Source organism: Monodelphis domestica, chromosome X (genome assembly GCF_027887165.1).
Source record: "Monodelphis domestica isolate mMonDom1 chromosome X, mMonDom1.pri, whole genome shotgun sequence".
Lineage (NCBI taxonomy): Eukaryota > Metazoa > Chordata > Mammalia > Didelphimorphia > Didelphidae > Monodelphis > Monodelphis domestica.
The window spans coordinates 76,153,567-76,173,891 of record NC_077235.1 but is presented as its reverse complement, the minus strand read 5'-3'; the positions used below and the strand labels follow the sequence as shown (position 1 = coordinate 76,173,891).

The window sequence follows — 20,325 nt, the reverse complement described above, 5'->3', positions numbered from 1 at the left end:
TCCTATACTAAAGACTCTTTTCCTACCCTCAAAATACAAGGTCAGGAGAAAGAACAATGAAAAGGGGAATGATGAAGAATTATAATGACTAAGCTAGTTCCTAGAGAAGAGCTGGGAACATGGATCTGCCTTTCCTTTTTGCATAGATGGGGGTTTATGGGTATGTAATACTGGATATACCTTAAGCCTCCCATAATACATAAGTCAGTGTTGCACGCTTGCTTTGATTTTTCTTCTTTATCCTTCATTATAAAGACACAGAAAGGAGGGATAAACTTGGGAATGAAGGTGAAATAAAATATATCCCTATCAACTTAAAAATATGACATAAAGTCTTCTCTCTGAAGCATCACAATGTGTAGATTCTGCTGACTTTTGGAAGACTGAATCAGAGGAACCCCAAACCCTGCCATTCAAGGAACACAGTTGCTAAGCAAGGGGAGGCTTACTACCAGAAGGAATAACCACCAAAGAAGAGCAGATTTTTAGCTACAGGAATTCATGAAGATACCTAGTAAGGCAGAGATAGGCTACAATCTGTATTAGTGAAGGGAGAACCTGCAGAAAGGACATAATGGGTCCATGAAACGTCGAAGTAATGTGTGGTAATGACAACAGCAGTCCAGAGTACTGAGTTTGAATGATGTCCATGCCACATATAGGCTGCGAGCCCTTGAAAAAATAACGTTCTCTCTGTGAACCTACCTGTTGTGACAGACAGTGCTGCCTGGAGCACCTACGGTCCAGAGATGGCATAAATGTGGGGAAGGAGTTTTGGAAATGAGAAAGCTTTTAAGAAGGAAGGGAGCTTGGGATATTGGGAAATTTCGTGCCAGCACAGAACAGAAGCACTCCAAGCAGGCTTCCCTGTTTTCCACCCTGGGATCTCCTCTCTTGCTCCTCAGATGACTTTGTCTCTGTTTACCAGAATTGCTGCTCTCACCGGCTCTCCCCTCCTCCGTCGGCGAGGATGGAACCTCCCTGAAAGTAGGTATTACACATACTAACTGACAGATTCTCTTTGCTGAATGGGTGATGAAAAGAAGGAATGGACTCAAAAGTCAGGGGTTCTGGGGGCAAGATTTTTTGTTTCCAAGTCCTTTCCTTTCTCATGGCCTCAGCTTCCTGTCCAGGAATAGAAAGGGTTTGAACTGGATGATCTCTAAGGTGCCTAGTATTCCTTGTTCTTTGTTCTAAGGTTCTATCCAGTGTGCTCAGGCTCCACCCAGCTCTGACATTCTATGTTCTAAGGTCCCTCCAGCTCCAACCTTCTGGGTACTAAAGCGACTCTAAACTCTGACATTCTAGGTTCTAAGGCCCCTCCCAGTCCTGACATTCTGAATTCTAAGGCCCTTCACAGCTTTGAGATTCTGTGTTCTAAACTTCCTGTTCTAAGGCCCTTCCCAGCTTTGACAATTTGTGTTCTAAGGCACCCTCAGTCCTGAGATTCTCAGTTCCAAGGCCCATCTAAGCTCGGAAAGTCTGTGTTCTAAAACACCTCCCAACTCTGACATTCTTTATTCTAAGGCACTTGCCAGCCCTGACACTCTCAGTTCTAAGGCCCCTCCCAGCTCTGACATTATGGGTTCTAAGGACCCTCCCATGTTTGACATTCTCTGTTCAAAGGTCCCTCCCAGCTCTGACATTCTAGATTCTAAGGCCCCTCCCAATTCTGACACTCCCAGTTCCAAGATCCCTCCCAACTCTGACATTCTATGTTCTAAGGCCCCTCCCAACTTTGACATTCTCTGTTCAAAGGTCCCTCCCAGCTCTGACATTCTAGATTCTAAGGCCCCTCCCAATTCTGACACTCCCAGTTCCAAGATCCCTCCCACCTCTGATATTCTAGGTTCTAAGGCCCTCCCCAGCTCTGACATTTCTTGTTCTAAAGCCCCTCCCAGCTCTGACATTTCTTGTTCTAAAGCCCCTCCCAACTCTGACATTCTATGTTCTAAGGCCCCTCCCAACTTTGACATTCTATGTTCTAAGGCCAATCCCAGATCTGACATTCTGGGTTCTAAGGCCCTCCCTGCCCTGATATTTGGGGTTCTAAGGCCTCTCGGAGATGTGACATTCTGTATTCTAAGGCCCTTTCCACCTCTGACAATATGATTTCTAAGGCCCCTCCAAGCTCTGACACTCACTGTTCTAAGCCTCATCCCAGTTCTGATATTCTGTGTTCTAAAGCCCCTCTCAACTATGACATTCTTGGTTCTAAGGCCCCTCCTAGCTCTTACATCCTGTATTCTAAGACCCTTCCCAGTTCTGACACTCCCTGTTTTAAGGCCTCTCCCAGCTCTGACTTCCTATCTTCTAAGGCCACTCCCAGCTCTGACATTCTTTCTTCTAAGGCAACTCTCAGCCCTGACATTCTGGGTTCTACGGCCCCTCCCAGCCCTGATATTCTGAATTCTAAGGCCCCTCCCACTTTTGACACTCTCTGTTCTTAGGTTCCTATCAGCTCTGACATTCTGAGTTCTAAGGTCCCTCCCAGCTCTGACATTCTGGATTCTAAGACAATTTCTAGCTCTGACATTCTCGGTTCTAAGGGCTCTCCCAGCTTGGACACTCCCTGATTTAAGGCCCCTCCCACCTTTGAAACTCCCTGTTCCAAGAGCCCTCTCAGCCCTGACATTCAAGGTTCTATGGCTCTCCCCATCTCTGACTTTCCATGTTCTAAAGCCCCTTACAAATCTGATAGTCTAGGTTCTAATACCCTGCCAACTCTGACATTCTGTGTTCTAAGGCTCCTCTCAACTGTGACACTCTCAGTTCTAAAGCCAGTCCCAGCCCTGATATTCTGGATTCTAAAGCCCTGCCTACCTCCCACATTCTGTGTTCTAAGGTCCATCCTAGAGAGAACATTCTGGATTATAAGACAGCAATGACATTCTATATTCTAAGACTCCTCCCAGCTCTGACACTCCCTGAACTAAGGCCCCTCCCAGCTCTGACATTCTGTGTTTCAAGGACCCTCCTACATCTAACATTCTTTGTTCTATGGCCCTTCCCAGCTCTGACAATCCCTATACTAAGAAAATTCCCAGATCTGACATTCTATGCTCTAAGGCCCTACTCAGTCCTGAAACTCCCTGGTCTAAGCTCCTTTAACCTTTGACCCTCCTTGTTCTAGGGCCCCTCCCATCTCTAAAACATCCCTGTTTAAGGGTTCTCCCATATCTGATACTGTGTTCTAGGCCCCTTTCACCCCTGACATTCTCTGGAATAAGGTCATTCCCAGCTATGACAATACCTATTCTAAGCCCCCTACCAGCTCTGACACTCCCTACATGGGAGGGTCATTAGAACCCATTAGATCAGATCTGGGAGTAGCCTTAAAGAGAATTTCAAAGATGGGAGGGGCCTAAGAACAGGGAGAATCAGTGCAGGGAGGGGCCTCAGAACTGAGAATGTCAATGCTGGGAGGGGTTTCAGGAACTATCAGACCTGGGATGGCTTTTACATAGTGTCATAGCTGGGAGGGGGCTTAAAAAGGGAGTGTCAAAGCTGGGAGGGGCCTCAGAACAGGGCGTGTCAGATCTGGGCGGGGCCTCAGAAAAGGGAGTGTCAATGGAGGGAGGGGCCTCAGAACAGGGCGTGTCAGAGCTGGGCGGGGCCTCAGAAAAGGGAGTGTCAATGGAGGGAGGGGCCTCAGAAAAGGGAGTGTCAATGGAGGGAGGGGCCTCAGAACAGGGCGTGTCAGAGCTGGGAGGGGCCTTAAACAGGGAGTGTCAATGCTGGGAGGGGCCTCATGACAGGGAGTATCAATACTGGGAGGGGCCATAAACAGGGAGTGTCAATGCTGGGAGGGGCCTCAGGACAGGGAGTGTCATTGCTGGGAGGGGCCTTAAACAGGGAGTGTCAATGCTGGGAGGGGCCTCATGACAGAGAGTGTCAATGCTGGGAGGGGCTTCAGGGAGTATCTTTCCTGGGAGGGCCATTAAATAGGGAGTGTTAGACCTGGGAAGGGACTCAGGGATTGTCAGTGGTGGGAGAGGCCTAAAACAAGGAGTGTCAATGCTGGGAGGGGCCTCATAACTGTAAAAATGGAGATTTTGACCCTAGACTTCATTCCCCAGAAGTCCTTGGTATTTCCTAGAATTTCCTATAATCTCCCCTGAGTTTCCACCTTGGTGAGATCACAATTGGTATTTAACTGGCAATAACACCTCCTTTGCTCTCTTTCTTTGCAATGATGTATCTAGTATAGCGGTAAGCTAAGTGCAGGGCTTTTAAATTGCCTAATCAGCCATGGGCACGTGGCTTTTCATTTTGTATCTTCTTTATTCCTTGATTTCTAATAATCCTTAATAAACCTCATAAAATATAATATTTTTATTATTAGATATAAAATTTAATTTTTACAGTTATGGTGATGAGAATTACTCTCAAAATTTTTTTTAGATAGCCTAGATAATTTTTTTTAGCCGCATTTCTCTTGCCAAAGCTTTCCACCCACCCAGGCAAAGCTGCTTCTGATTCAGCTTACTCCTGCTGCCTGTTCCTGCCTCCAGCCAACTACTCCTGACCTTCTTGACCCTGATCGCTCACCTGGCCCCGATCCTGCCTAGCCCCAGCCCCATCCCCAGCCTCAGGCCTCAGCAACTCTACTCTTGATCTCTGGCCTCCAAGCCAGATCACTCATCCAACCTCAGGGCCCATGCTGCTGTTAGCTGCCACTGTGTCTTCAGGAATCACAAACCAATTGGTAAAAACAGGGTGTTCTTTCCTTAGGCAACAATTAGCCTCCACATGGCTGGGGACCTGGGGAGGTGGGGGGAGAAATGAGGAGAAGGAAGAGACTTTTCCAAACAGGAAGTAGATTACAAGCCTGGCATATTCTATGAGAGAGCAGTGCATAGCCTATTTCAAAGGATGTTTTTTGAGTGCACTGATCCTTTTCCTTATCTTACCTGAGATTCAGGGTAGAAATTCATCTCCCTGCAACTCTTTGCCATTTGGGCCTACCCAATTTGAGATTCCTAAAACCCATGTTCTTTCTTGATATGGGGAATTCCACAGCACTGACAAAAGGAATCTCAATGGATAAAAACAAAAACAAAAAAAAGCAAACTTTAAAGAGACTGGAGGTTATATTTTTAAGGCTTTTCAGACTCCAATGTTTATAAAAATCTGTATTTTATTGCATTTTGTTGATTGTTTTGTTTAAGATTTAATTTTATTGGTTTTTAAGTTCATATATGAATGTATTCAATACTACTCTGTTACACTAAATCATTTTAATGTACTGGGTTTTAACTACTATTATATTCTGTTGCTTTCCCCCTATAACTATACTGAACAAATATTATTGAATAAGCCCACATATAAAAACAGCCTTTTTTCTATTTTGACTTTATAAATTGTCATGGATGGACTTCATCAAAAACTGGTTACAATTGTATAACAACCTTTGAAAAATTTAATGAGCTAAATATCTCAAACTGATTTTAAGGGGGATTTTTGACATGATTTTTAGATTTTTTTTTCTACAACTCTGATCATTTTGCCTGCCTTTAAGAGGAGGTAAGGTCCATTTTAGTAGCTGAAGTGAAATACAATTATAATCCCCACTTCCCACATTTATAAAAATGTGAATGGATGGGACACATCACAGTCTCATACCAAAGGAGCTGGAAAGTTAATCCCAGGGCATGGTACCCCTGGATGGCTCCCAAAAAGGGAGCATCTTTCATTTATAACTCTACAGCTCATTTTACCGTTTCACCAGAATGATATTTAGATTTCTTGATAATGTTCTAGACCAAAATAAGTTTTACTTTGTTTGAAAATGTATTTGCCAAGGTTGAATGATTTGCTACATCTGTAAAAATTGTGACAAATATCCATCAGTTGATAGGTTTTTTTGTTATATAGCAACTTATATGAAATATGATAGTGGGTTTGTTTGCTATTGTCATTAAATGGGCTATTATAACTTTGGGGATATTGATACCTTTTGAATGTGCATTATATGTTGTACTGCTGTTCTTTATAAAAAACTGTTACTTTGTGAAATTCATTTGCCTTGTACTCACAGTGGATCATGGCCAGGTATGAAGAGGAAATTGATCTCATTTTTGGTGAGAAACCTTTGTATTCTACATCTCCTTAGCTGACGCAGTGTGTCAATGATTATAAGCTATACTTTTATTTTCAAAACTCTTTTATTATTACATTCTTTGTGCATGTGCAATATACTATTTAAGTTTTTTATTTTATCTCTCCTTTTTATATTTGAAGCATATGTCACAAATATTAAGATTTTCTTTAACTTTTTCGATTTTGCAGTAATATCAAGTTTAAAATATATTTGCTATAATGTCAATGCATGCTCAAAAAGCTTTAGACTATAAAAAATGATGCCATTAATTGTTTTTAAAAATTATGGGACTTTGCTTAATGATTCTCTCAGATTCCAGGACAAGAGAATACAAAAAGCCATTGCACAGTGCCAAAGAGAACAACCAATCCCAATGGGTTGATGAAAATTTTGATCTATGACAAGAGGACTTGAACGTGTTTGGGGTTAGAGGTTGCATCTATGTAACATGTGTTAAAGGCAGGTCTTCCTTGTCCCATATCCTACCAAGTATCTCAAATTTGGCTCCTAAAAATCTAGTCCCTTTTCTGTCTTTCATGGTGTGGCAAACTTTCTATAGTCCTGGCTACTGATTGGGTAAATGCATAATTGCTTAAATCATTTTAATTGGGCCCTGATTCAAGGACCTGTTATAGATTTATTTTTCCTTTACTTAGAATTTTTACACATAAGACATTGATAGTCTATATTTCATCCAGAAATTATATTTTTAATTTGGATTTTTTTGATGTTTATTTCTCTTGCCAATTGATTCATATACCACATAACTCAGCCATGCATCCCTAAATGATCCCTGTGTTTTTCAATCACCCTCTTCAGGGGGGAATATATAAATCATTATTATTTTAAATTGCACAGTTTAAATTCCTTTTAAGAGTACTTTTAGGTTAAGAAACATGCTACCTCTCTGAATCCAGAAAGTGAACTGTTTGGAGAAGACACCATGAAGATGCCTACACAGAGCACACGCTGAACCAGAAGATCCAGAGTGAACTTTGGGATGTGGTGATCTGAACTGTGTGGGGTTGAATGCATTTGTTTTGTATGTATACTCTTATGCTGAAGGGGACTGCCCCCAACTGGCTTTTTGTCAATGCGCCTAGCAATCATTGGTTTTGTTCTCTTTTCCTCTTATCTTCAAATTATTGTAATTTCAAAGTTGGTATGTTTACAAGACCCACTAATCTTCCTCAGTTCTCAGGGGGAATGTAAAAATGGAGATTTTGAACCCTACACTTCATTCCCCAGAAGTCCTTGGTATTTTTTATTTCCCAGAATTCCTTATAATCTCTCCTGAGGCTCCACCTTGGCGAGATCACAATTGTTATTTAACTGGCAGTAATGCCTCCAATGCTCTTCCTTTGCAATGATGTAGCAAGTATAGTGGTAAGCTAAGTGCAGGGATTTTAAATGGCCTAATCAGCCATGGACACGTGGCTTTTCATTTTGTATCTTCGTTATTCCTTGATTTCTAATAGTCCTTAATAAACCTCATAAAATATAATATTTTTATTATTAAAGACAGAATTTAATTTTTACATAACAGGGAGTGTCAATGCTGGGAGGGGCCTTAAATAGAGAGTTTCAAAGATGGGAGGAGCCTTAAACTGGCAGTGTCAGAGCTGGGAGGGGCCTGAAAAACAGAGTATCGAAGCAGGGAGGGGCCTCAGAACTGGGAGTGTCAATGCTGGCTGGTACTTAGAACAGGGTATATAAGGGCTGGGAGGGGCTTAGAACACAGAACATATAACATAGAATGTTAGAGCGAAGACAGACCATGGAAAAGAAATGGCTGGGGTCAGAGGGTTTCTTTGGATCTAACAAGGTTAGAGCTAGAAGGGATCATACAAGAGAGAATGGTGGCAGTGGGAAGGGGGGGGAGAGAGAGAGAGAGTTGGAGAGAATACTAAAACTTGGAACAGCCTCAGAATAATGTTTGTAACTTAGAAGTTTTAAAAACTGTCTCCTTCGATCCCCTTATCTAACAGATGAGCAGATTGAAGCTCAGAGAAGGGGAATGATTTAGCCAAAGCTGCTCAGTTAATTGGTGGTAGAACGCTTAGATCTGATCACAAGGGGAGCGTTTGAGGGCGCCTTAGGCCTTTGTCAAACCCCGCTGTGACCCTCCTCCCTGAGCAGAGAGGGGAAGGTAAAACAATTTGTCCAAGGCCAACCAGGTGGTTGGTGTCTCAGAGGCAATCTCAACTCATATCCTTGAGCTTTCTGTCCCTGGATCTCTCCAGGGTCCAGAGATACTTCTTCCATCCTGACCTAGTGGGAAGAACACTGAGTTGGAGCCAAGAGTTGGGGAGCCTGGATTCGCATTGGGTTCTGCCACATGATCTAAGTCAGCTTCCTGACTACTTTTTTCTTGCCAAATGGGAACAATCATACTCAAAATTCCCAGTTCCCAATGGTCCAGTGAGAGCACAGATGTGAAAGTGGTTTGGAAATGATCAAATTTGCTCTGTGGCTTTGACACACGTTTTCCCTCCCCTCGTGAGTCTTGACTTCCCTATCTGTAAAATGGGCAGAATAATACTCAGCCTACCTATGTCCCTCTCTAAAATATTGTGTGGGTCAGAGGGGATAGAGAATAGACCGACAGTTCTGGACCTGTGAGATCTATGTGATCTTTTCTTTCTTTTGACTGCTCTTTGCCTCAAGTGAGCAGGCTTTTGTCTTTTGGGGGATGAGGAGCATGAGCTGCTTTCCCAGCCAACAACTCAAGCTCAGCCGGGAATCAATGTACTCTAGACCCTTTACCTGTAATTGGTGCATCAGGGCGAGACTGCTCCTTCCGCCAGGCAGGTACAAATACCGTAATATCTTTATGTCCTTTCTCCAGAAACCAGTCTACGGCTAACTGTATTCCTCTGCAGGAGAAGCCTTCTTTGTTCCCATGGCTGAAAGAATATAGAAAGTAATATGGAAGAGCAGCCCAGCAGTTTGCAAGTGGATACACAAATAGATTTGTCTTCCTTAGTTACTAAGGCTAAGCCGGGCTAGGGTTCCCCTTCTGCCAAAGCAAAACACATAAGGAGGACGAGGCCGGGAGAGGCCACAGAGCTTAGCTTTATTTTCTTTTTACTTAACTCCAATGCTACTTCAATTAATTGGTGTTTTTATCTGTTGCTCTCAAGGTACAAAGCCCTTTCCCTTCCACTATCTCCCAGGATCTTTCTAATGGCCTTCTGAATTAAGTAGGTCAGGGATTATGCAGTTGGTCAAAGTAGAGACCACACCTCTAAAGTGGTACATTTTGTTAAAAGGGCAAAAGAAGCAATATATTAAATGTCTAACTGAATAAAAATAGATATAGCTGTAGATCAAGATGTGATAGGAACCTCTTGGATGAGGAAATTTCTTTGCCATTTCAGTGGTGGTCCCTTGGGACTTGCCCTTGGTAACACAACTAAGGTGTTAGAAGCAGATTCGGAAACCAGGGTCTCCCAGCTTTGAAGCCTCCTCACTCACACAAATAAAAAACAACACGCATGAGAGGGCACACTAAGGTTTTGTAAAAGCCATGGGGGGGTGCATAGGGACGTGGAGTCTATATTAGTTTTTTTAATATTTTTCCAATATTTAAAAAAATTAGTTACATATAGAAAGAATTTTTGACATTTTAGATATGTAGTTTTCTCTCTTCCTACCCTTCCTGCGGCGGTGAATCACCAGATATAGGTATTACCTATTTCCATACTGCTCACATCATAATAGAAGTCATGTTTCGCACATGAAGGAAAGAGTGGATGATGTCCTGCTTTGATCTGTACTGAGATGCAGCCTCTATTTGGATCAGTTAAGTATTGTATTGATGGTACAGGTGGGACTGAGGCTCAATCAATCAAGAAACATTTATTAAGCGCCTACTACATACTGATCTAGAGCATTTTGCTGTTAACTGGCTCCTGCTCTGGATGTTCACATTTGTTTTTGTTGGTTGGTTTTGGTATTGCCCTTTTATTTTGCTTTTTCCACAATTGCATGTAGAAACCATTTCTGACCATTGTCTTCTGGCATTTTAGGATTCATTTATAAATGGAAGCTGACAACAGTTTCCCAAGATCTCCAGGACACGAATCCCAAAGGCGGCCTACCATTTGCTTGAACGTCTCCCTCGCAGGGAGAGCTGGTCGAGAAACCTTCATAACTGCTTAGTGTTGTTTCCTCAAGACCCAAGGAGATGTTAAATGCTCATTACACAGCTACTTGTAAGAATGAGAACCCTGGAAGAGTTTAGTAGTTGGAATAGAAATTGGAGAATGAATGTTTGGAAATGGATTATAAAAGGATTTTATGGGTTGCCATCAGGGCAGCTAGGTAAGCATAGAGAGTTAGGCCTGGAGATGGAAGTCCTGGGTTCAAATCTGGCCTTAGACACTTCTTAGCTGGGTGACCCTGCATAAGTCATGAAACGCTCAATGCCTAGCTCTTACTTCATCCCCACTGCCTAGCCCTTACCATTCTTCTGCCTTGGGATCTCTACCCAGTATTGATTCTAAGACAGAAGGTAAGTTTTTTCAAGTGCTATAGGGCACCTAGATAGCCCAATGGATAGAGAACAAGAACGCTGGAGAAGGGAAGTCCTGGGTTTACCACTGGCCTCAGATACTTTCTAACTGTGTGACCCTGGGTAAGTCATGAAACACTCAATGCCTAGCTCTTGCTGCTCTTCTATTTTAGAATTGATACTAAGACAGATGATGAGGGTTAAAAAAAAGAAGGTACTCAGGGGTAGCTAGGTAGCATAGTGGATAGAGAGCCAGGCTTGGAGCCGGGAGGTCCTGGGTTCAAATATGGTCTCAGATACTTCCTAGCTGTGTGACCCTGGGCAAGTCACTTCACCCCAACTACCTAGCCCTTACAGCTCTTCAGTCTTAGAATTGATACTAAAATAGAAAGTAAGGCTTTGAAAAAATAACTGGGGGAGGGCCAGGGAGGGGAAACCATGTCACATAATTATACAGGTGACTTGGCTGTGGAAACTTGAGTTCAAATCTAGGATCTGCATTGACTTGACTCATGACCTTGAACACATCACTTCTCCCCAGGTTCAATTTCCCCATCTGGACGAAAGGTCCAAAGACATTTAAGATCTCTTTTGTCTCCATGAATCTATGACTACCAACGCAAGGGACTTTGTGAGCTGCCATATAGACAGAAGACATAAATCATACTTAATTGACTAGGAAGTGCGTGTGAACAAATTCTCCTCTGCCCTTCCACACAGAGCAGCCTCCCAGGACATAGCCGATTTGTCCGGGATTCATCAGCCACCAGGCCACTGGGGAAACGCACTAACATGGCAGATGGCTATCTTCATGGGAGCTCTGAGAAGGTACCAGAACATCATCCATGCCCTGCCGACAAAGCTGCATTCCATGCGCTTTGGTTGAGATTTCCAAGGATTCAGAGTTCTCAGTTGACAGAGAGGCCAGTGGAAATAGAAAGAGCGCAGAGGGCGCCTCTCATTCCAGCCATGTCAGTCATTGCTGACCTGCTAGACGTCAGGCAACTCCTCTGGCCCATGACCTTCTCTTATGGAAAATGACGGGACTAGGGCCCAGTGGCCCCAGAGGGCCTTTCTGTCTCTCTGACATTTTACATTCTAAGGTCCAACGTTTTGCATTCTAAACTGTTCCTGGCTCTGACATCCCCTGTTCTAAGGATCCTTCCAGTTCTGGGTTCTAAGGATCCTCCTGGCTCTGACATCCCCTGTTCTAAGGATCCTTCCAGTTCTGGGTTCTAAGGATCCTCCTGGTTCTGACATTCTTTATTCTAAGGCCCCTCTCTGCTCTGATCTTCCATGTTCTAAGGTCCCTCCCAAGCTCTGTTCTAAGATCCTTCTCATTTGTGGCATTCTGTGTTCTAAGGTCTCTCTTGATATTCAGTTTGGATATCCTCTTTTATATGATCCTTCTCAGCTCAGAAATTCTAGGGTTCTAAGAGTCGTCTCTCAATCTAGTCTTTCTAGTGAAATTTGGGCCAGCTGATGGGCTGCCCTTTTCTTTCTTTTTTATTTTAAAAACCCTTCCCTTCCATTTTGATTCTACAACAGAAGAGTTGTAAGGGCTAGGCAATGGGAGGTAAGTGACTTACTTGCCCAGGCTCACATGGCTAGGAAGTATCAGAGCCATGTTTGAACCCAGGATTTCCCATCTCTGGACCTGGCTCTCAATCCTCTGAGCCACATAGCTATCCCACTGCTATCCTTTCGCACACTGCCCATGTTAATGGTTCCAGTGGTCAAGCTTTCTCACGAATCTGGCAAAGAATACTGCTGTTTACAATGAAGAAGAACCTTGATGGGGAGGGCCAGCAGTCACAGAAACATTCAAAAATCACCTGCTTAAGTTCTAAAGGGGTCCTGCTTTCCAGGAGGCAAGAACTAGAAGAGACCTTAAAGGCCATCTAGTCCAAAGCCCTCATTTCATAGAAGAGGAAACTGAGGCCTAGAGAGGGGGACGGGATTTGTCCAAGATCACTGTAGCACCAATGAAATTACAGATTGGATATGGTAGGTTGGGAGCAGTTTATGGAGAGCCTTGAATGCCTAGTGGTTTGGAACAGATCTCAAAAAATAATAACAGTGCCCATTTAATCATGCTTTATTGCTTATGAAGCACTTTCTTTCCCTTCCCCAACCCTGTGCGATATGGAGAATGAAGATTATTATTATTGTATAGGGTCAAAGAACTTAGGAAGGTACCCCAATGTCACCAAGCTAGGAAGAGCTAAAACCAGTTCTCCCAACTCCAGGCCAATGGTCTTATGGCATCACATGGGTAGTGTAGAGTCATTGTAGCTCCCTGAGCAAGAAGGTTGGGTGATGGGATGAAAGCAGAGTTAGGAAAATCAGTCTTGAGACCAGACTGGGACTAAATGACTAGAAAGTCATCAAAGTTGCTCTGTCTTAAAATGGCCTGCTACTCCCTAATGCCTATGGTGGTTTCTGAATGCCTGAAAACAAATTGGGAACACTTTCAAAGGAGAGAGAATTGGGAAAAATGGCAGTGGCAGCAGGAGGATTTTAGCCCAGAAGGAATTGCCAATATGCACCTGTATCAGTGACATGGATGGCACTAGGAAGGAGTTCACATGCTATTGGGCTTTCAAATGCACCTAGTGCTCTCATCATGATAGTGTCAACCCAGAAGGCTTGTATGCCCATCCCACAACTTGTCTGAACCTCCCTCCCCTCTTTTGTAAAGTGAAGCGCAGTTGGGCAAGACCTAGATCTAGTAAAAGATCTAGTAAAAATTCTCGCTTGAAATGATACAAGTCTAAGTATTGTTCTCCCCATTTTACAGTGGGGGAAACTGAGACTCAGAACAGCTGGTAAGTAGCAGAGCTGAGACTCAAGCAGGGCTCCTGACTCCTCATCTGGTACACTTTCTCCAATACCATGGACTTTTCTGAATCATATTATGAGTTTCTTATGAGAACAGGGACTGTCTTTTGCCTTTTTTTGCATCTCCAGCACTTAGCTGGGTTGGTCTCATAAAGGAGAAGAAAAATGTTAACATTACCTCATGGCTACATTACTTCCATCTATGACAACAGGTCTCAAGTTCTCGGTGGTGTCTGTGATCTCATCTTCCAGGGACAACTCCGGGCTGGCCACGTCCCGGGCACCATGGCTGTGTTCTGCTCCTCCACTCTTCTGCCCTTCTTCCTCGCTCTTATTCCCTAGTCTTACAAGTTCAGCCAGTATGTCATTGATGAGGGCATCCGCACCCAGTTTGCTCAGAACAGTATGAATCTGGTCCCCAGCATAGCCCAGTTTTAAAGCAAAGTCCATTTTGGCCTGGTAGTCCTTGTTCATGGGGGGCTTGTTGTCTTCTTCGAGCTTGGGGTCCTGCAGGGTGCCGCTCTGCGAGAAGCTGGGCTGGTCTAGGCAAGGGGAGCGGCAGAGTTGCCGGTGGGGCTTGGAGGGCAGTCCTCGTTCTTGCCATTGGGGGTGGTTGGGATTTCGCAAGCCTAGCTGCTCTGGCTCACTCTCAGAGCTGGTCCAATCATCGGACTCAACGCTCCAGTCCTCAGTAGCTCCCTGCTGACGGTTGCTCCCCTCTTTGGAAGATCTCTTCTTCATCCTTAGCATCGAACCAGACCGTCATCCCGTTCGGCTGCCAGCCAGGGGTACCAACTCCTCCTTTTTACTCCCCAAACTGCTTTGGCTTCATCGTCGATATCATTCTTTAGGTCAAATACTTGGGCACTGGAGACGGGGATTTGTCGTTTCGGCTCGGTCTCTTTGAGCGTGCACAGATACTCAAATGACTCCTAAAAACTAACACACATATGCAACAATTAACTTGAGTTACATTCCGGAAAAGGACTGGCATGCAGAGACTTATTTCTAGACATTACGGTTCCCTGGACACTTGATTTCTAAGCTTAAACTGTCTGGAATCATCCTTAAATTCAACCAAAATAAAATACCCCAAACCCCAGGTTGGCTTGTGCCCCAATTATCCTAGACACAAATAATTTCTGTGGTGGCAATAATGCCTGCCCGCAAAGTCAATTTGTGGCTGAACTTAAGGATTTGTCACTAGCACTTTGGGGAAAGGTAAACGTGGCATTTTGACAATGCCACGCAAGAACGGGTTTCTGGACATTTGACCTTCTTTTCTACCAGGTTCCATAGTTGTCCCTTCTAGTTATGACTAGGCCCAGAGCTCGAAAGGTGCTCGAGAGAAAACCTCATCAGGGAGGACAAGCAAGCTTCCACGTGAATAGCCTGTTGGGGTCATAAATAGAGAGGAGAATTGCACACAAGGTGGACGGCAGTGTCCATCCAGGGTGGGGCTTGTGCATTTCAATTCTTCCATTGAAAGGAGCGATAGCAAAATATGGGCTGAAATGATAAAACGGTTGTGAGATCAGATGCAAACAGGAATCAATCAATCGTCAAAGGTCTCCGAACTTCTCCACGTCCCACCATTGTTGATCTTGCTCACAGCCTGTTACGCGATCTTCCTAGTCGTGAAGGATTAAACAACTGAAGTTCTAAGCTAGACTTTGCCATGTGCTACCTAAAAACATGATCAACAAAATGGTCACGTGTCAACACTAATCACTTCAGATAACTTCGAAATTTGAATAAGACGCAATATTGGTTTTACTGCTAGACTTGGAAAATATCCCAAGTATCCATGGGATCTCCTCAAACATCCATGGCAATGAGGATAAGCTGGAGATCACTCAAAAAGAGTGTCGGAAGCTGAAAGGGACCTCAGAATCTAGACTGATAGAGCTGGGAAAGATTCAAATCTAGAATGTTAGAACTGGAGAGAACCTTAGACCTCAGAATGTTGGAGGGAACCTCAGAGCCTAGAACACAAAACGGCAGAGCTGGAACACAATGTCAGAGCTGGGAAGGCCCTTCAAACAAGGAATGTCAGAGGAGAGAGGGACATTAGAACACAAAATGGCAAAGCTAGGAGAAGCCTTAGAAAATACAACCTCAGAACACAGACTGACTGATTTGAAAAGGAATTTCAGAACCATGCACTGTTAGTAGTGGAAGGAACTTTTGAACAAAAAGATCTTCAGTGCCAAACTTTGAAAGTACCTAAAAGATTTCTTAGTTCAATTCCCTTATCTTACTGAAGTCCAGAAAGAATGACTTGCCCAAGGTCAAACAATAAGCTAGTACAATATTCAAACTAACCCTTTCTGTATCAAGCTTAGTTTAGGTGGGGAAAGAGTCCTTCCCTGGCAAAGGAACAAAGATCAAGGGGGAGACATTAGAAAGGGAAGAGTAGATTTTTGGCTCAAGATTTAAAAAAACCAACAATTAAGAACTTTATGCTGTTGTATGGTCTGGGAGACAGAAGGTCTAGTTCGTGTCTACTTGTCTCCCTAGCACTCAATTGAGTGCCTTATATATACATAGTAGGCCCTTAAGAAATGTTTATTGGGACCATATGACTCTAAAAGGTCATCTAGTTCAACTCTCATTTTATTGACCAGGAAACTGAGGCCCATGAAATTTGAGCGATTTGTCATGAAAGGAGGAGAGCCAAAATCTGAATCTAGGGCCCCTGATTCTTTCCATTATAAGGCAGTTAGCTGGATAAAATATGGGACCTGGAGTCAGGAAGACCAGAGAACAAAACCTGCCCTCAGATACTAGCCATGCGGCCATAGGCAAGCAAGTCATTTAGCTTTTCTATGCCTCACTTTCTCCATCTGTAAAATGGGCATAATATCTGAGAGGGTTGTGGTGACTGCCATTGCCAGCTTACTCTTCACTCTGGTGTGCCACCTCTATATTCTGTTAAATTCCTTTGCTTCAAAGAGGATCTTCCCCAGTTTTCTCCCTTTCCCCCGCAAGACTGTGAGTATGTCTCATACAAAATACAGAATGCCAGGGCATGAAGGGATCTCAGAAGGATGATTGTTAAGGCTGGATGGGACTTGAGAATATAGCACATTAGAACTAAAAGAAGAAACTTTAGAACATAGAATTTAGGAAATTAGAGTTAGAAAGGATCTCAGTTCTCCTCTTCCAAGTCTTCCATTTTCTGGATAAGAAAATTGGGCTCAGAGAGGGAAAATATCTCATACAGGCAACAAGTATGGCAAAGTCAGGAGTGAAGCCAGGGTTCCCCAAGTGCCAGCCCAGCACTCTTTCCACCCTACCTCTTCTGTTCTCTGTGAAAAAGAGCTTTTCACAGCTTCAAGTGTAAAGAAATGCAAGTGCCTGCTATAATTTTCGTTATTGTTGTTAGTGATTATTATTACTAGTTATTGACTCCTAGGTATGAGCTAAGACTGGATGGTGACTTGTTGGAGATGTCTTAGACAGATTTTCTCCATATGGGTAAGCGGTGGATTTTGGTTCCTCCCCATTTGGACAGCTTGATTCTATGATGTATCTACCATATCTTGTTTTCCTCCTAAACCAGTGATGGCGAACCTTTTATAGACCGAGTGCCCAAACTGCAACCCTCACGCCACATGTGAGCCCCCTACCTTACCCCAGACAGGGGATGAAGGAAGCACTCCCTTTGGGCTGCTGGGAAGAGAAGGGGGTCATGTGAGAAATGTCCTCAGGTGAACATGGAGAGGAGGAGGGGAGTAGCCCCTCTGGCATGCTTCAGCATGTGTGCCATATGTTCACCAATGGAGCCCTAAACCTTTACCTTCTGTTCTAGGAACAACTCTAAGACAGAAGGGCAAGGGGCTTGGCAATCAGGATTAAATGATTTACTCAGGGTCACATAGCTAGGAAATGTCTGAGGCCAGATTTGAACCCAGGTCCTTCCAACTCCAAACCTGGTGCTCTATCCACTGTGCCACCCAGTTGCCCCTATCTACTATATATTAATCTAAGATGAAACAGAATATTTCTGAAAATCCTTTTTATTGGCATCGTTTATTTTTATATCACCTTCACTTCCAAATACATTCCTCCCTGCCCTTCTCTACCCATTGAGCCAACCCTTGTAACAAATAAGAAAGAAAAGAAAATGAATCAGATGAGCAGAACAAATACACCTCCTAGTCTGACAGTCTATGAAATGGTCTCTTACTCAAAGTCTCCAATCTGGGGGGGAGGGGAAGGGAGAAAAATGGAGAATATTGTCTTTGAAGCAAAGGAATGCAACATAATATAAAAGTGGCCCACCATAGTGGAGAGTAAGCTGGCACTGGAGCCAAGGGGACTTGGGTTCAAGTTTCACCTCCAATCATGCTGACTGTGTGACCTGAGCCAAGTCCCTTGACTCCTTAGTCCCATAAGCAACTCTAAGAGTGAAACATTGTCAATCTGAAGTGATAGACAGTTACCCACCCCACTGCCACTCCCACTCCCACCCCAGGGAATTTCCTCTGAAGATGAAACAAGAGTTCCTGACAACTGATAACTGAGAGAAGGTGTTACATTGGGTAGAGCTTCCTGATCTGGGAGTTCTTTATGCCAATGAAATCAAAGGTCTAGACCCCATCCATGTGGCAGGAGTTGGGGTAAGGCATGGGCATTTTCCCCAACACTTTCCTTCTGTCTTCGAATGATACTAACGAGTGATTCCAAGGCAACTGGGATGAAGTGACTTGCCCAGGGTCACACAGTTAGGAAGTGTCTAAAGCCATATTTGAACCCAGGACCTCCCACTTCCAGACCTGGTTCTCTATCCACTGAGCCACCTCAGGCTTCTGTATTTCAATTAACAGCAATTTCTTTATGTGCCAGGCATTGTGCTATGCTTTGGGAATCCAAAGAAAAATCTAAAAAAGTCCCTGCCCTCAGGGATCTTACATTCCAGGGGCGAGACACTGTGTATACAAAGAGGCAAATACACTAGCAGTTGTGTGTATTTGAACATGAGTTATGTACATATATAAACACACACACAGATGCATAGAATGCAGAAAGTCAGCCACTGGCAAGGTGTGTCACTTAGATGTGACCCCCCTCCTCTGCCCAAAGCTCCACATTAGTGAGGCTCAGAGTCCTGGGAGGCCCCTAGTTTGGTAACCCCAAACGAGACTCTCTACAGGCAAAATGTGTTGGGGATTTCGAATTACCTTTCCCTCATTTCAGTCAAGTCTGGATAAACAGGAAGTGATCCTGCCAATAGCATCTGGGAATCTCCGAGGGCAGCAGTGGGTCTCCGTTGGAAGAGTTCTTTTTGGAGCTCTCCACCGGTACAAAGAGTGAAGGCCATTGCCTGGGCGAAGAAACGACCTACAGAGCAGGGTGGGTGCTCACTCCTTCTGGGTCTCAAACCCCCTGAAAGCTCGAGGGTCCCCCACAAGACTTCAGAAGTTTCTAATAAAGAATTCACGAATACTCAGAGACTCTCGGCTTCACTTTCACTTCTCCATCGCTCTGGACTGTTCACAATCTGAAGCATGTTTCCCCTTTTCAGTTTGGTAGATGTTTATAGGTCCTAGTCAAAACCTAGTCACACCACTGAGCACAGAGGAGGTGGGGTGGAAAGAGTGCTGGGCTGGCACTTGGGGGAGCCTGGCTTCACTCCTGGCTTTGCTGCCTATGTTATTCTGCTGAGTTATTATCCCTCTCTGGGCCTCAATTTCCTAATCCAGAAAATGGAAGACTTGGAAGAGAAGAACGGAGATTCTTGCTAGCTCTGATTTCCTAAAGTCCATGTCCTAAGGTTACTTCTTTCAGTTCTAATGTGCCATGCTCTCAAGTCCCATCCAGATTTAATGTTCATCCTTCTGAGATCTCTTCATGCTCTGGAATTCGGTATTCTATGTTCTAAGATGCCTTCAGATTGTAGTATTATTCCCTATCACTCGGCCTATCTGTGTTCTCTATTCCAAAGTCCCTTCTAGCCCTGCTCTTCTTTGTCCTATGGCCTAAGGTTCTTTTTGGTTCTGGCTGACATGGTATTTTCTTGAAATTCTCAACCTAGGGTCCAAGAATTTGTTTTTTCTTGGGGGACAACTAGGTGGTTCAGTGGATTGGGAGCCAGGCACAGAGACAGGAGGTCTAGCCTCAGATCCTTCCTAGCTGGGTGACCCTGGGCAAGTCACTTTACCCCATTGCTCAGCCCTTACTGCTCTTCTGCCTTGAACCCAACACAGAATCAATTCTAAGATGGAAGTTAACAGTTTAAAGAACCCTATCTTGATAGCTACACTGCAATAATGATGGGGTTTCTTTGTCATCATAGGCATTTAATCTTTTTAAACCCTCATCTTCTTTCTTAAAATCAATACTGTGTATTGGTCCAAGGCAGAAGAGTGGTAAGGGCTGGGCAATGGGGGTGAAGTATCTTGCCCAGGGTCACCCAGCTAGGAAGTGTCTGAGACTAGATTTGAACCCAGGACCTCCAGGTCTCTTGGTCTGGCTTTTGATCCATTGAGCCGCCTAATGGTCCCCTGTACTTAATTTTGATTCATTTGAAAACACGATTCTGAGAAACTCTTCTCCAGGTTACCAAAGGTATCCAGGGCACAGAGAGAGAAGGCACAGAACCCCTGCGCTAAGGAAACTTCCAGCTGTGTCACTAGGAAATCATTTGGCCAGGCAGAGTTGTTAAGATACTTCAGCCCTACAAACTGAGTTTTAAAGCAACTTCTTATAAAGCCAATTACTTATTTGCATTAGGAATGGGGGGTGTGCACATAAGAGGTGACAGTGGCCCAGTAGCACTGTGGGCCTCTGGGTAGTTATTGAAGACTGCACTCAAGTCTACTAATACCCCACGGTAATCAAATCATTTTCTCTCTTGCTC

At 44.0% G+C, this 20,325-nt stretch overlaps 1 protein-coding gene across 2 annotated transcripts in view; it reads right to left on the bottom strand.

Moving 5' to 3' along the window:
* Positions 1 to 20,325, bottom strand: part of ZC3H12B (zinc finger CCCH-type containing 12B) — a 254,397-nt gene that overhangs the window by 9,847 nt on the left and 224,225 nt on the right. For both annotated transcript variants that reach the window (XM_056808714.1, XM_056808716.1), the window contains 2 exons: positions 13,639 to 14,399; positions 8,870 to 9,009 (listed from right to left, as the gene is read on the bottom strand). In XM_056808714.1, the coding sequence (XP_056664692.1) occupies positions 8,870 to 9,009; positions 13,639 to 14,210 (712 nt within the window). In that variant the 5' untranslated portion in view covers positions 14,211 to 14,399. The remainder of the gene's footprint in view (positions 1 to 8,869; positions 9,010 to 13,638; positions 14,400 to 20,325) is intronic.